The sequence below is a fragment of the Orbicella franksi genome, chromosome 7, assembly GCF_964199315.1.
Source record: "Orbicella franksi chromosome 7, jaOrbFran1.1, whole genome shotgun sequence".
Taxonomy (NCBI): Eukaryota; Metazoa; Cnidaria; class Anthozoa; order Scleractinia; family Merulinidae; genus Orbicella; species Orbicella franksi.
The window spans coordinates 6,491,139-6,506,492 of NC_138151.1; the positions used below are offsets into that span (position 1 = coordinate 6,491,139).

Here is a 15,354-nt window from a genome sequence, read left to right on the forward strand (position 1 = left end):
TGACTGATGACAAACTTTACACGAGTCTTTCAGCCAATACCATCATGGCTAAACTGACCAATCATGTTCAACGGACCAGACTTACAACATCATCGACTGACAAAACACTATTCACTTGACTCAGAAGATGACTTCCGTTCAGGTTGTTGAAAGGTCAGTCACCAGCAACAGTTCTTTTTAGAACTACCTTCACCCGGACGATCACACTGTACGAACTACTGATACTCCTGGGTTCAAACCATTTACTATGTAATAAAGGTTAGTAACAGAAACGCTGCTTCCGAAATTTATTCACAATTTATTTACTTATTTCTGATAGAAAGAAATCTTTCCCCTGCAAAACTTTATCTAAATACTGTTCACAGACACCTCGAAAACGCAAAGAAGCGGCCTATTTTTTATGTGTTAAGTTTCATTGAAATTTCTCAATTATATGTTCGACTAGACAATCATTGAATTATGATACGTGCGCCGAGAAGTCTGTAGGCAACTAAATTAGGGTAAGAGTTGCTGTAGGCAAACGCAGTAGCAACGTTAGCTTCTTGTTTTGCTCTCCGAACTTTTCAAGTGCATATTAGCGGAGCTCCGGTGGCCCCAAGGGCTGCCAATCGGAGCACCATAACTGTAGGAACAAAACCACATGCAATGCATGCATAGAAAAAAAAATTCATGCGACGTTTTTTCGTGGTCAACATTGCTAGCGGCATGGATCGCGGGCGCGTGCGCCTTGCAACGATGACTACGTCGTGCAACATGGCTGCTATACTCTAGCTAATATGCAGCCTTGGTTCACAGCGTACATCTTTGATATTGGACGTCCACCTTATGGTCAGTAGACTAATTTCGATATATTAAAATTCAGCCTAACACAATAAACCTCAGCACGAGGCTCGGGGAAATAGACACCACAAACTCTGTAGTTATTCCCCAAGGCCTCGTACTGAGGTCTATTGTTTTAAGCTGAATGTTAATATATCGAAATTGATATATTGACACTTGTCAAATCAAAGTATCTGCTGACCAGTTTAACGTGACCATATCGCGTGCTCAGACTTAGAGCTCATTGAGGTCACGTGCTTTTTTAAGTTGACCGCTTCCCAGCTTTTCATGCTCGTACCAGGTTAACTTATTGTAAGGAAGAGCTCCGCTTTTATGCTTGGCTAAATCTGTATATTAAACTTGACAATGCCCAGCTAAAATCATCAATCATGCGAACCTAATAAACAGCCCAGCTCATCGAGAGTCTTACTGTAGTTCAGTGGCAAGAGAACCTGACCGGTATCTGGGAGGTCATGGGTTCGAATCCCCATCAAAAACCCAGGTTTTTTTGCTCTGCGCCACACTTATGACATGCTGAACGTTTCATCTTTCACGTGATACACTTGATTTATGATGTTGCCGACTGAAATGTGCCATCAAACCCAGGCGTCAGGCGTCAGGCGTCGTTGTACCTGTTCTACTTAAATCACGTTGCTTTTCGCGTTTACTTCCTCCCTAAAAATTCTAACCGGACAATTAGGCTTTTTGTGGCGCAACTTGCACAGGTTCAACTAACTAGAAAGTTAAATTCCTGGCGAATTTGCTCACATCTACTGAATTTGATAGCGGGGCTAATAGCTAGCTATACTTTAATTTTTTTCGTGTTGGTAGGTTTGTTTACTTAGTGTCTTTTGTTTTTTCATCTTAATACCTCCAGAGATTCTTGCACGTGGGCCTTTGGCTTTGGAAGCTTACAAAAATGCCCTCACGGAAGGAAAAACTCATGTCAAGAGGGTGCCAGTCATGTTGATCGGTCAAGAGCGCTCTGGAAAGACCAGCTTACAGAAGTCACTCAAGGGAAAACCTTTCAACCCAGATGAAGGCAGCACTGTAGGGATAAACGTTGACCCTTCTCATTTTAAATTATCAACCGAGATTTGGAAGCTAGGGGAGAAAGACCAAATAACAAATTCTGGGTCGACTATATCTTATGAGCACCATGCAGCCCGATTAACTGTTGAAAATTTGAGGCAGAATAAAGGTACTCCTGAGAAAAAACTTGCAGAGTCTCTGAAGTCTGGAAGCACACCCCTCGTCGACCCAGTCTCTGCCACTGTAAGCAGTGATCTCCAGTCAGCATCTTCAGCTTCCAATGTGCCAAGTGGCCATGACTCTGTGGTGGAAGCAGATATTAGCAATTTCACTTTAGGAGCTTCAGCTGCAGCTGTAGCTGTTCCTGGCACCAGCAGCCACGAGTCAGCAGCCTATCACGATATCCCTGAAGATACTCGATCTGGTGAGATGCCAAGAGATTCAGAAGCTATTCAAACATCCAGAGGCCCACAGGACGCTGATTTCACACCTGACATGTCAGAAGATATGGCAACTTTGGTTGAAATGTTTCTTAAGGAAGATAACAAAGTGGAAGAAGAAGAAGAAGAAGAAGAAGAAGAAGAAGAAGAAGAAGAAGAAGAAGAAGACGACGACATATATTCAGTATTGTGGGATTTTGCCGGGCAGTCGGTTTACTATACAACTCACCCAGTTTTTCTTACTCCAAGGGCGATCTACCTCTTGGTAAATAATCTGAGCCAAAATCCACATGAAATAGCCGAACCGGTTGTGAAGCGCGGGCTGTGTGGAAAACGGGAAGACACATTTAATGTGAAAATCAATTTAGATTATCTAGATTTGTGGATGTCCTCTGTTGCTTCCCTAGCCATTCAAGATGAGAGTCGTGAGGTATACCCGGAATCTGAATCTGAGAAGCTTCCCCCTGTTTTCTTGGTGGCACTCATGCTGACAAACCTTATGGTGGTGGTGATCCTCATGCACTGGCCGAGAACGTATTTGGCTCTCTACGGAGCAAGCCCCACAAAAGCCACCTGTATGACAGTGTCTTTGTCGTGGACAACACAAAGTCAGGCCATGAGGTTCAGTGTTCCGAAGTCGTACGCTTGCGTAAAAAAGTTCTTGAAGTTGCTAAGGAACTGCCACATTTGAAAGAGCCCATTCCAATCAAGTGGTTAAAATTCGAGAAGGCTCTCAATGCTCGGAGAAACGATGGTGACAAATGGATCCCTCTTGACAGTGTTAAACAGATTGCATTTGAAGAATGTAATATTACAGATGAAAAACAATTTTGTACATTATTGGACTTTCTACATGACCAGAGAATTCTGATTCACTTCAGCGACACTCCAAAGCTGGACAAGTTGGTAGTTTTGGAACCTCAGTGGTTGATTGACGTGTTCAAGAAAGTGATAACCATCAGGCCTTGTGATCGTAAAGAAGAGAATTTTCAACAACTCTGGTGTAAACTCGAGGAAACAGGAATACTAGAGGAGAAACTTCTAAGTCATGCTTGGGATACTCTCTTTGACAACAAAGAAACTATTGAGAGTCTAATTGAAATTATGGAGAAATTCAGCTTGCTTTGTCTTTGGCCTTCATCAGATGCTTCATGTAATAAGCAGTACCTGGTGCCATCCATGTTGATGACCTATCCACCAGAGGGTATCATGAAGCTGGTTGCATCTGCCCAAGTTCCACCTCTTTTTCTAACATTTGAATCTGGTCAAGTTCCGTTTGGCTTGTTTTCGCGACTGGTGTTGCAATTCATTCAGTGGGGCAAAGATAAATATATGAGCGCAGTGGACCCACACTTGTACCACAGTTTTGCAAGATTTTACACCTCAAAAAACTGCTCTGTAATCCTGCTGTGCCATTCATCTTCCATTGAAGTTGTTGTCCACACGTCTGCAAATGTCAGCAATGACACCTTTGTCGTGAGCTGTGCCCATGCAGTACGTAGGCAGCTGGGACTGTTTCTTGAGTCCATGCGAAATGAGTTTTGTTGGCTGAAGAGCATGAAATATGAAGAAAGTTTCCTCTGTCCAATCTGTTGTCAGGGAGGTGAGATTTACTACTGTCGCAAACATTGTGCACAAGGTTGCAAGCAAGAGGAATGTCTGCACTTCTGGTCCGAGTCTGAATTGCACAATGTTGAGACGAACTTTTGCACCAAGTTTGCTGTTGCAGAGAAAACTAGTGTTCAGGTCGAGCAGTTTGCACCATGGCTGGCGCCTATAGGAAATCAGGTAGTTAAGCGAAAAGTAATGTACGTTTGTGAAAGTGTTAAATATAACAAAGAATGTAATAGAGGGTAAAGGAGGGGGAAATGGTTTGACTCCATACTGAGCACTATTATTTTATTAACATACATCGCTTAATGGACTTAAACAACATATGATCTTAATTACAGTACTTCCATGAAATTACTTTAACTAGCATAACATTACGTTAAAATTAACAGAATTGTCCATTTCAGTTCACAATCCAACTTTGAGTTTAAGTTTATATCATTGTGAAGAATGGTTCCCATTTTAAACCGTCAGCAACTCGTCCACCAACTGTCGGCTGACATAATAATACTAGCAAATGAAACTACTTTGGTTCCTTTAAATTGTGTATTAAAGCGTGCCAGCGACTTAAAAACGATTGCATATTGACTCATTTTGCTTCGATGTGCATCAGTCATTAAAAATTGGCTAGAAATTGTTTCTCAAACCTGTCAGGCACACACTAAAGATACATTAAATATCTGACTAGCCTCGATCTCTGGGCTTGCGCTGTACGTTACGGGTCCTTGTTTTCTCCCCTTTTTTTATAGCCCGAGCACGGAGCACTCGGTCCGTAACAGCGGACTTCGAACTCGTTTAGTAAGAGGTATATATATGCAGAACACCCAGAGCGTATTGTATAACACATTACGCGGGTATATCTGTGAGTAGCTACCAAAGGGTAAAAGATAATGTCAAATTTTAAAGGTGGATCTACCTTCCTGATTGCACTTTATTGCATATTTGTTTCTTAAACTAATCTTGTGTCTATAGCACGTTATAAGGAAGGCACTCCCTGTGGTAATTTTTTCATATTTATATTCCACAGCCAACACTTGGCGAAAGTGATGGAAGAAGCGTAGCCTCCGTGGAAGGTAACCTTATATGATTGTGTTTTTGTCCCTAGAACCCTGGCCGAAAGGGTTAGATGTGTTGAAATTTATTATGTGGAAATAGTAACCAACCAAATAGCCCTACAAAGATCTTTCGTCCAGTGTTGAAGTTGTTGCACTACAGAAGATTTGGGGCACGTGTTTACAACCTGACAACTAACATTATCAGGTGGGGGAAATTAGGAGTAAATTGAATGCGGTTTTTTTTTTTAAATTAAAAGTGATGGGTTCAAAAAAATTGTGCAATTCTATTACATGAGACTGGCACTGTCCTCTTGCTAGAAAACAACATGTAACAAGCTAATTTTGTGAATTTGCCGCCATTCATAGGAAGTAAAGAAATTGCCATTCCTGATCAGGTTCTAGGAGCTCTTTTGTCACAGTCATGTGATGCCAAAGAGACTGAACTTCAGCTGAGAAAGACTATAAAGGTAGAGGACGCCTCTCTGGAACAGCCAGATTCTGAGACCAAGACAATGATTCGTTGCTTAGCAAGGAAAGCTAAAGAGTCAAACAGACTTGATGTGTTCCACCATTTGAGAGAGATTACACCAGCTGGATGTACCGGTGAGTCTATCATTGGGCAAACATCTTGTAATCGATTGCCTTTCTATAAATGTTTTTGTTGTGAATTTATGGGAGTTAGTACTCCACGTGTACGAACAATCATAGCACGTACTGTTAACATATATTGCTATCGTCATGGAACTTGATTTGGTATCATAATTCTACGGAGACGTTTGTGAAATCAAAATGTGTATGGAGTTTCTTTGTAGTAATTGACTGTTCACTAAAATGTACTTAAGCATTTCACATAAAATGGTCTGAAAGGAGTAGTTCCCATTTTTGGATTTTTCTTTTGAACAACTAATCGCATTTTAATCTGAAAACCTTACCAAGAGGTTACATCGCTAGTTTTGCTTTTGTCATGGCAATGGCAGTACCACTTTCAGAAATTCCTCTATCACATCGCTTGGGGTTCTGCTAGCCGTGGCTGGTGTGAGGCACGTTTTGTCATTTCCCCCATGGTCTGGCATCCACGCGTCGGGAAAATAGTGACCGCTATTTTTGTTCCTCTATGACCACACCCTTTGCTTTTCTCCAGGTCCCTTGTTGTCTGAACAGCTTGATATTCGAAGCATCCCAGTTTCCAAGGGAAGAGAACTTACAATTGACTTGAGTGGTAAGTTATGCTGGTTGTGCTGAACAGGGGCGTGACCGCAATTTCTAAAATGTAAATGGATCTTTCCTGCATTCCTCTTCAGTGTGTAAGAACAATAACGCCAGAACGAGGTTGGGGTGGACGTTTTCGTAGATTCAGTTCTTGTATTTCTGTCCACTCTGACCTGGACTCAGCGTTCTTGGGAAAACAGGGAAGGTATTTTGTTTTGAATCTCGTGCACTCAAATATCTCAATTTTCATTGCTTTCTTTCTCTCCACAGCAAGTTACCTTGATCAATGATCAGGAGTGAAAACGAAATTGTTTATATTAAAATCTTTATTCAGTGTCAGCTGCCCACTTTAAAGACCAATCAACAGATTCTAAACCTTTCTTTTGTATTTTTGTTAGTTCACGTTGTTCTTTTCATTATTTTACCACGCCAGTGTATAAAAATTAGGTTTGATTTTGTGTTTGTCCTAGGTGGTCCAGAGTGGGAGGTGGTTGCTGAGGGACTGGGCTTAACCCCATCGGAGATCCGTTTCCTTGACAAGCGTACTTTAAACCCGTTTGATGCTGCACTGTCTTTCATTGCTAGGCAGCGCCACATAACCGTGGGTAACCTATACGACTTGCTAAACGAACTTGGATATCCTGTGATAGCTGACCGCCTGCTGTGAAAGGATATCTTTTGTAATTATGTTAATTTGCTCAACTCCCATGCAAGAAACTATCCAACTAATTCCCAAATTGGACATCACTTGGTCCACTGTACAGAATAGGACTACATGCTCAGTGTCCAACTTGGAAATAGTTAGATTTAAAAGAGGCTACTTTCTGCTAAATTGGCAGTCCTTAGTTTTTCTCAATCCAGCTGTTTCTTAATAGGATAGAAATGAACCGGTTCATTCTAACCGAGGAAGAGAATTCATAATTAGGTTTATGTGTAGTTAGAATGGAAAAATAATGGGCGACTTTACACTAGACTATTTTGCAAAACGAAGCTTTTCGAAAACGATTACGTTACGATAATCGTGTGATTTCCCTGCCCGGATTTTCCTTAAACACAAATCCAAAATGACCCGTGATTGCTCCGTTTTCAAATTTCTCCGGCGTAGTGTGGACGGAAAACATTCGATGCTTTTTCTGAGTGAATTCTCCGTTTTCAAATTCGTTCGGCGTAGTGTGGACGGAGAACATTTGATGCGTTTTCAGAGTAAAACCTCCGTTTTAAAATTTCTCCGGCATGGTGTGGGCGGGGCGTAATATAGTTTTGAAAACCTGTACTTTTGCGAAGCCATGCAATTTATGAAAATTGTAAACCGTGTTCTGCAAATTGCTGTACCGGTACGATAAGGCATACCATGGTTTAAAATTTAAAATAATTTAAATCGCTTTTTTTACTTAGAAATGACCTCGGAGAGGTCGAAACGTCGTTCTTTTTTATCGCTAGTTTTTATCTTTAAACATCAAAGGCAATCCTTAAATACTCATGCCTATAAAAAAAAAATGGGGAAAAAACACACAAAAAACAAAAAGTCACTTTAAGTCACTTTAAACCTAGCATTAAGCATGATGAAAGGAGATTGACCGTTTCGTTCCCTAAGCATTCAATGTAGCTCAATGTTGGACGTATAAATCTTTGATGGTTCAAAATCGAAATAGGTGTCAAGTCTTGGGGCGTAATTTATTGATGGCTCAGAGTCGAAATAGCAGTCAAGTTTTAGGACGTGTTAATTTACAAGTAACATCGTCCATTGACTTTATTACAAATATATTTGAAGAACAGTCTTGGTTTTAAATATATAAGTATTTTATATGTCTTGGTATTTGTTTGGTATTGAAATTGTGGTAGCAATGCGCATTTTAATCAAATGGTGCTCTTGAAAGGATGTATAAAAACAGTTCAAAGAAGCAGGGAAGAATTTACGAAATCTTTCATCCGACTTCTTGTTACTGTGAAGGCTGGTTTGATTATCCGAAATATTTTGTAAGTACACTTTCAGTGACGATCTAGTTTAGGTAATTTGTGGGATATTTTTATATATGGCGGAAAACAGTTGTCGGTGAAGTTTGCATGGATATGGAAAAATTGGCAATGAAGAGTTTTTTTAATTGCTTTCTCGTTTGTAACGGTAATATTCAATATTTTTGATGACACAAGAAAGAGTTTCATGAATGCCGCCTGGGTGTACAATATCGCCACGGATTTATACACGAACTTTCTTGAAAAACTGACTGGAATACCTGTCCTATCTTGTAGGGGTTGAGAATCGTGAAAATTCTTTTAGTCCCTGCATATTACCTGCCTCGTAGTACGCGTTTACAACGTTTAATGACAAAAGCACGAATTTCGTGTTCTTATTGGGTGTTGTTCTTATAATTAGATAAGGTTTCATTTTAGTTAAGTAGCAGATGTAATTTTTAACATTTTGCAATGTATCCTTTCTTTATTAGGAAAAAGGTTCAATATTTTTATTCAGTGGATTTTGATTTTATTTTTAGGACTTGTATATGTTATTGTAAAGCGCATTTGATCATATACATATATGTTAATCTGCGCTGTAGAAATGTATTAATAATAATAATAATAATAATAATTATTATTATTATTATTACTGTTAATTTCGTAGTAACAGAATATTACATTTGCCATAAAACTGGAGTGTGCCTTCACACGGATGTGTAAAAAACAATCTTTTTCTTAATAAAAAGAAGGAAAAATTCCAAACCATTTCAGGCACGAGATTAGTTAAGACGAGTGACTTGGACAGTTATTGTTTATTGGTATGGAAATTTTACTGTTTATTGTTATGGCAGATTATGTTACTTTTACTGGCTTTTTTTATAACATATATTGTAAAATTATGTCGTGAATGATCTTTTAAGTACCTATCTTTTTTTTTTTTTTACCTCCCTTTAATTTAAAAAGAGACCCTGTTCATTTAAACGTGCACACTCCCCAAACTGGTAAGGGGTGGACCATTCTTTTTTCGTGGGCTGGGATGGGGGACGAGGTTGGGCAGTTACCAAATAAAATTCCTGGAGAGTAAAAACTGGTCAAAAAAATTCGTGCAAGTGTTTTCTACTGTCGTTATTATTATTTTTGAAATATGGCCCACCAGAAAAATCATGCACAACCTTAAGGTGAGAGAAACATTTTAGGCCCAAGAAAATTGTCCAACCCCTCCCTCCGCCCACCCCTGAAAAATATAATGGTCCGTCCCTAACTTCATATTGTATATCTTGTGTTGGCTGCTGATCCTTCCAACTCATTAATTTTGTTACTATGGCTTAATTACATGTGTTTTCGATGGTTAACGTTCTGTATTTAAGTATTCCACTCCGTCATGTCTCACACTCATCTCCTTTGAAAGCTGCTCACAAGAAATACACTTTTAAGGACTTAAAAGACATTTTACGGTAATTTGTAAACTTGACGTAGAGAAATCCTAGGAAGTGGTGTCAGCCATCTTAATAGGATCAATGAAATCAAACTTTCAATTTTAATTAATTTTTTGTGCCCTAGGTAGAAACGCTGTATTGTTGCAGCAAAACTATTCCAGATTAATAAATAGAGATTTTTTTATTATCATTATTCCTATTTCTGAGTTTAGTGAGATTGTTCTGTTTCATTTTACCCATAGATAACTTGTGCTCTAATAATGAACGGTTATCAGCTGACTAATTTTGAATACGTCTGAACAAGTGATGTTTTGTTGAATCGGAAAACAGAGATCGTTTGTGAAACTAAGAAACTTTGTCTGCGATATAGCTTCTGAGATTATATCATTTTGTGCAAGCCTTTCTCAGCTCAACTGATTTGAAGAAAATGGCGGTTTCGTCTCAACGGGGTTTCCAGTTTTAGTTTATACTATTTGTCATCGCTGAAAGATCAATACAGGCCTGTTTGGTCGTGGTCTTGACTAGAAGGTAGTGTACAGAATACCATGTGAAGGTGAAGAATCAGTATGCATAGAAGAAACAGCGATTATTCAAAAAGAGAGCATGAATGTAAAGTCAGACTGACCAAGGAAGACATTTTATGAGGTAGACTGGATTCAGTTGAACAACGCATGGAAAAGGAGGACGGTAGTTTAGCGCGACACAGTGCAGAATGTAACAGAGAGATCAGTTGGAAAGAGGCGAAAATAAAAACCATAAAAGAAAACTAAGACAGCGAAAGGCCCTTAATTGAAGGGATTACGTCACCTGGTGAAGAATGGAGGAAATCGAGTGCTAAACTCTTTTGAATAACTAGAACACTGGAAACACCCTAAATCGCTTTTTTTTTTTAGAAATTTTTCATTGAGCTCCCTTAGATTACTGTAATAGGAACGAAATACTTAGTAAAACTTTCATTTCCAAACTAAACAATTTCACGAATTCCAAGCACAATTTCATTTTCCTCTGGCAAACAAGACAAATCAAAAGCCTTTTCAACCTTAAAGACAAAAACACTCACGCATCACACCCTGTCTACAAAGGAAACTGTTCTGGCGGTGACAGCTACATTGGCGAGACCATGAGAAATGTGCAGGTGTGATTTGATGAACATACTTACAGTGGTAACGACTTTGAACCTGCCCGCCATTTACGAGTGAATCCTTCGCATTCTTTTGGCTTGCGAATGCTTTGCAAGGCTCAATCCACTGCAAAGTGTAGAATCCTCGAAGGCCTAATGATCCAACAATGGAAACGTTATTTAAACAGACAGGTTCATTGCTGCATTGTGTCTGTACCCATCGGGAATTACGTAACTGATTTATTAAATACGCAATTAGCGGACGGTCTTTACTTACCCTGAAGATAACCTTGTGTCGACACGGTTCGGTTTGTTACATTTAACTTTTTTAGCCTGGTAAATAGAAATTATTTTTAATAATAATAATAGTAATAATAATAACAATAATAACAATAATAAAAATAATAATAATAATAGCAATAAAAGCAATAATAACAATAATAACAATGATAATAGCAATAATAAAAATAATAACAATAACAGCAATAATAACAATAATAATAGCAATAATAGCAATAACAATAACAATAATAACAATAATAATAGTAATAATAGCAATAATAACAATAATAACAATAATAATAATAACAGCAGTAATAACAATAATAATAATAACAGCAGTAATAACAATAATAATAATAACAGCAGTAATAACAATAATAACAATAATAATAATAGCAATAATAGCAATAATAACAATAATAATAATAACAGCAGTAATAACAATAATAACAATAATAATAATAGCAATAATAGCAATAAGAGCAATAATAATAATAGCAACAATAACAATAACAACAACAATAATAACAATAATAGCAATAATAATAATAATTATAGCAATAATAGTAACAATAATAACAACAAGAAGATCTGTTAGATCTTAAAACCGCGCTTTTAAAATTTAACTGTTTTCTTAGCACTACAGTCGCAACGCAGTGCACATTCGAAAGTAATCCTTGATGATTCATTGATTACTGTAGACATCACATCACTTGATCAACACAGACTGTACTATTGCACCATCAGTCGTAGCCGTTGTGAAATCTCTGATGACGTAATAGTGTTAATCTGGAACTTTCTTTGGGATATGTATGGGCATGAAGATACGAACACTATTAACAACAGCTTTCTTTCTTAAAAGTCAAGTTTAAATTTAATTTTTTCCTTGAGTAAAGGGCTAGCAAAGAAGTCACACGAGTCACATAATTCAAGAATTGCGTTATCGACGGCTATCTTTAGTACGGCGGTTATCTCCCTATCAATGACGTAATCATTGCATGTCCTGACATGTTCTTTGCTTGGCTTGCAAATATTTCATTTTCCTTCCGATCTATGAACTCGCTGCGGTGAAACAGCCAAAGAATTTACTTCATTTGCCTAAAACCACAAGAAATACTCGCAAACTTGCAAACAAATTGATGACCGTCGCTTCTGGCGAAATAAACTTCCAAAGTAAACACGATCTTATTAGTCACGTAGCGAAAGTGAAAGCTGCAACGTCAACGCATTCCATGGCTGACGTAATACCTTTTTTTAGCGTATTTATTATTCTCTTTGAATCCAACGCTTCGATAAAACCAAAAGAAAATATATTTTACCCACAACAAAGGAAACAATATCCGTAAAATTATCCGTGTATTAATGTTTTAACAGCTTCTGGCGGAAAAAACATCACACGTTGCGTGACTCGGAATTTGGCCGGGCGGAGGTCTGCGTCTGGTCACCGACAAAAAAAAAAAAAATAAACCACGGGTAAACCTAGAACCGCGCTCGGCCCATGGCCGCGCGGTTAATAATAATAATAGTAATAATAACAATAATAACGAATAACAAGCGTGAAAGAAGTGTTCAAGGACACGGCTGTCAATGTGACGGTAGAGGGACAAAAACATCTGGGTGCGGTGATAGGTTCACGGGAATATCTAGAGGAATACGTTAGCGAGAAGGTGACCAACTGGGTCAGCGAGATTACCAAGCTGGCAGAGTTTGCTCTTTCTCAGCCTCAAGCGTATTATGCTGCTTACACCTTTGGCCTCAAGCACCGATGGACCTATTTTTTGAGAACTTTGCCTGATATTCAAGAATTATTGGAGCCTTTGGAGAATGCCATATCTAAGGTGCTCATTCCTGCAATTACGGAGCATAGGTGCACTCGGCTGGACAGGGACATTCTAGCACTGCCAGTCCGTCTAGGGGGGCTTGGCATGACAAACCCGTGTCTTGACGCAAATCTTGAGCAATCCTCCTCCGTCAAAGTTACCATCCCGCTGGTCCAACAGATCGTGGCTCAATCCCATCAGATGCCGGATGATTCTTTGGTCAAGCCACTACAACAGGCAATGAGGAGTGAGAGAGCAACGGTGCTCCAAGACAGGGCAGAGCATATCAGAGGGGTAGCCCCACAGAAAGTCCAACGGGCACTTGACCTTGCTGCGGAAAAAGGGTCATCTGTTTGGCTGACGGTACTCCCCCTTCGCGAAATGGGTTTCAATCTAAATAAGAAAGAGTTCCGCGATGCAATCAAACTGCGCTACGATTGGCCGGTCGATGATATCCCCTCCACCTGTGTATGCGGTGATGCTTTTACAGTGGACCACGCAATGATATGCAAGAGAGGTGGGTTCGTTACCCAACGTCACAATGAGCTGAGGGACTTAGAAGCCGAACTCCTGAATATGGTTTGTACCGATGTTGAGATTGAGCCTGTCCTGCAAGACATCTCGGGTGAACAGCTGGGAAGAGGTTCTAATCGAGCTCCAGATGCGAGATTAGATATTCATGCGCGCGGGTTCTGGGAGAACCAACGATCAGCATTCTTTGACGTGAGGGTTTGTCACCCTAATGCTGATTCGTATAGGGACCTAGAGCTCCAACAGATATACCGCAATCATGAGAACGAGAAGAAGCGTCTTTACGCGAGGAGGGTTTTGGATATCGAACAAGGAACTTTTACGCCCCTTATTTTCACGTCAACAGGCGGCATGGGAAACGAGTGCCTGCAATACCATTCCAGACTGGCGCAGCTGATCTCCATCAAGAAAGGAGAACATTATGCTAAAACAATCTCCTGGATAAGAGCAAGGACATCCTTCGCTTTACTAAGATCCGCACTAATCTGCCTAAGAGGTTCAAGAGCTAGAAGGAAAGCCTTTTGTGACTTTAAGAACATTGATATTGACGTTGAAACCCAGGAGGGAGCCATTATGTAAACACTGTTGAAATACATTTTAATAGTTTATTTCTTCTTTTACTTACTTTTACCTTGTATATACCTCATTTATAAAAAAAAAAAAAAGTAGTAGTAGTAGTATTAGCATTAGTTGTAGTAACCATGATATCATGACATATATGATATGACGATAATGATAATAAATTGTTATTATTATTATTATTATTTTGATATTATTATTACTATTATAATTACCGAAAACTTAAGGAACAACAGAATTTCTGAATTTTTTATCAGATACATGTAAGATTCAAGTTTGTATGGAAAAGTGCTCAATAAAGTTTGAATTTCTTATTTAAAAAAAAAAAAAAATAACGAATAACAATAATAGCAATAACAACAATAATAACAATAATAACAATAATAATAATAACAATAATAACAATAATAATAATAACAATAATAGTAACAATAATAACAATAATAATAATATAATTATCGTTTTTCTGCCTTGAGCGCAAATCTAGAGTTTTAGATCACACTGCACAGTAAAGGTCGGCACACACGAGGGTCTTGTCCCAGCAACTAGTCCCCTGAAGAGTTTACAGGGAAGGAGTGCTCGCAGGGACTTGTCCCACGAACAATTCACACGAAGCGTTTTGACGAACAAGTCGCAGGGACTTGTCCCAAAAATTCAAACTGATTTGAATTCGAGGACCAGTCGCAGGGAACAAAGTTTGGTCCCTGCGACAAGATTTTGAAGCAAAAATGGCCAGTTCACACGATGGGACTTGTCCCCGCGACTTGTTGCAGGGACTAATCCCCTCGTGTGTACCGATTTCAAGGCGGTCCAGCAATAGCGAATCGTGTGACGCAGAATTTGCTCGCATGGACAGCACAAACAGCTTTACAGGTATTTTCATCCTCCAAGAACAAAAATCCACGCAATGTTCGTGGCAACATTATGTAGGAACTACTATGGCCAAAAATAACTTGAGAGGAACCATTTGGAAATAATGAATGTATGGGGGAGTTGACTCTCTCATCTTTCATCCTCTCCTCATATAGTAAGGTTAGAGCGCAAGGTTTACATGATCAAACTGAAAAGAAAACAGTTTCGAATCAAGCAAGCAATACTTGGTTGCCCCCTTCATCTGTTCCTCGATTGTACTCCAAACACGTGCGAGCATGTGTCTTGATGTTATTTTGCTCACGTAAGTCTTTGGTACGAGCTGTACAGGAGTTAATATGCTCTCAAATTGGGAGCATAAACTTCACGAAACAATTCTGACAAACGACAACAAGAGACCTGCGTGCCAAGAAATGTGAGCAAAAGAACTTAGTAAGTCAAGATAAGGAAACTTAGCAGTGGAAAATGAAACACTCACCGGATAAAACTTATAAGTCATTGAAAACTGATGATGATGATGATGATGACAATGATGACGATGACGATGACGACGACGATGATAATGATGATGTGATGATGATAATGATTAATTCT

General features: G+C 39.0%; 2 protein-coding genes and 1 pseudogene across 3 annotated transcripts in view; 2 read left to right on the forward strand and 1 right to left on the reverse strand.

The window, feature by feature from the left end:
• LOC145491805 (uncharacterized) overlaps positions 1-15,354 on the reverse strand; it is a 130,616-nt gene that overhangs the window by 93,324 nt on the left and 21,938 nt on the right. The gene's annotated exons all lie outside the window — the stretch shown is intronic.
• On the forward strand, positions 1,255-7,506 carry LOC145491807 (uncharacterized; annotated as a pseudogene). The gene is made up of 5 exons (XR_014049892.1): positions 1,255-4,099; positions 4,947-4,975; positions 5,324-5,560; positions 6,099-6,176; positions 6,637-7,506. The product of XR_014049892.1 is annotated as an uncharacterized LOC145491807 (transcript).
• Positions 12,522-13,897, forward strand: LOC145492220 (uncharacterized). Its single transcript, XM_081471572.1, has one exon. The coding sequence runs from the start codon at positions 12,886-12,888 to the stop codon at positions 13,888-13,890; it is 1,005 nt and encodes a 334-aa protein (XP_081327698.1). The 5' UTR covers positions 12,522-12,885; the 3' UTR covers positions 13,891-13,897.

What these genes read in the sequence shown, in the direction of transcription:
- LOC145492220 (XM_081471572.1), top strand. Translation starts at nt 12,886, where the DNA reads ATGACAAACCCGTGTCTTGACGCAAATCTTGAGCAATCCTCCTCCGTC.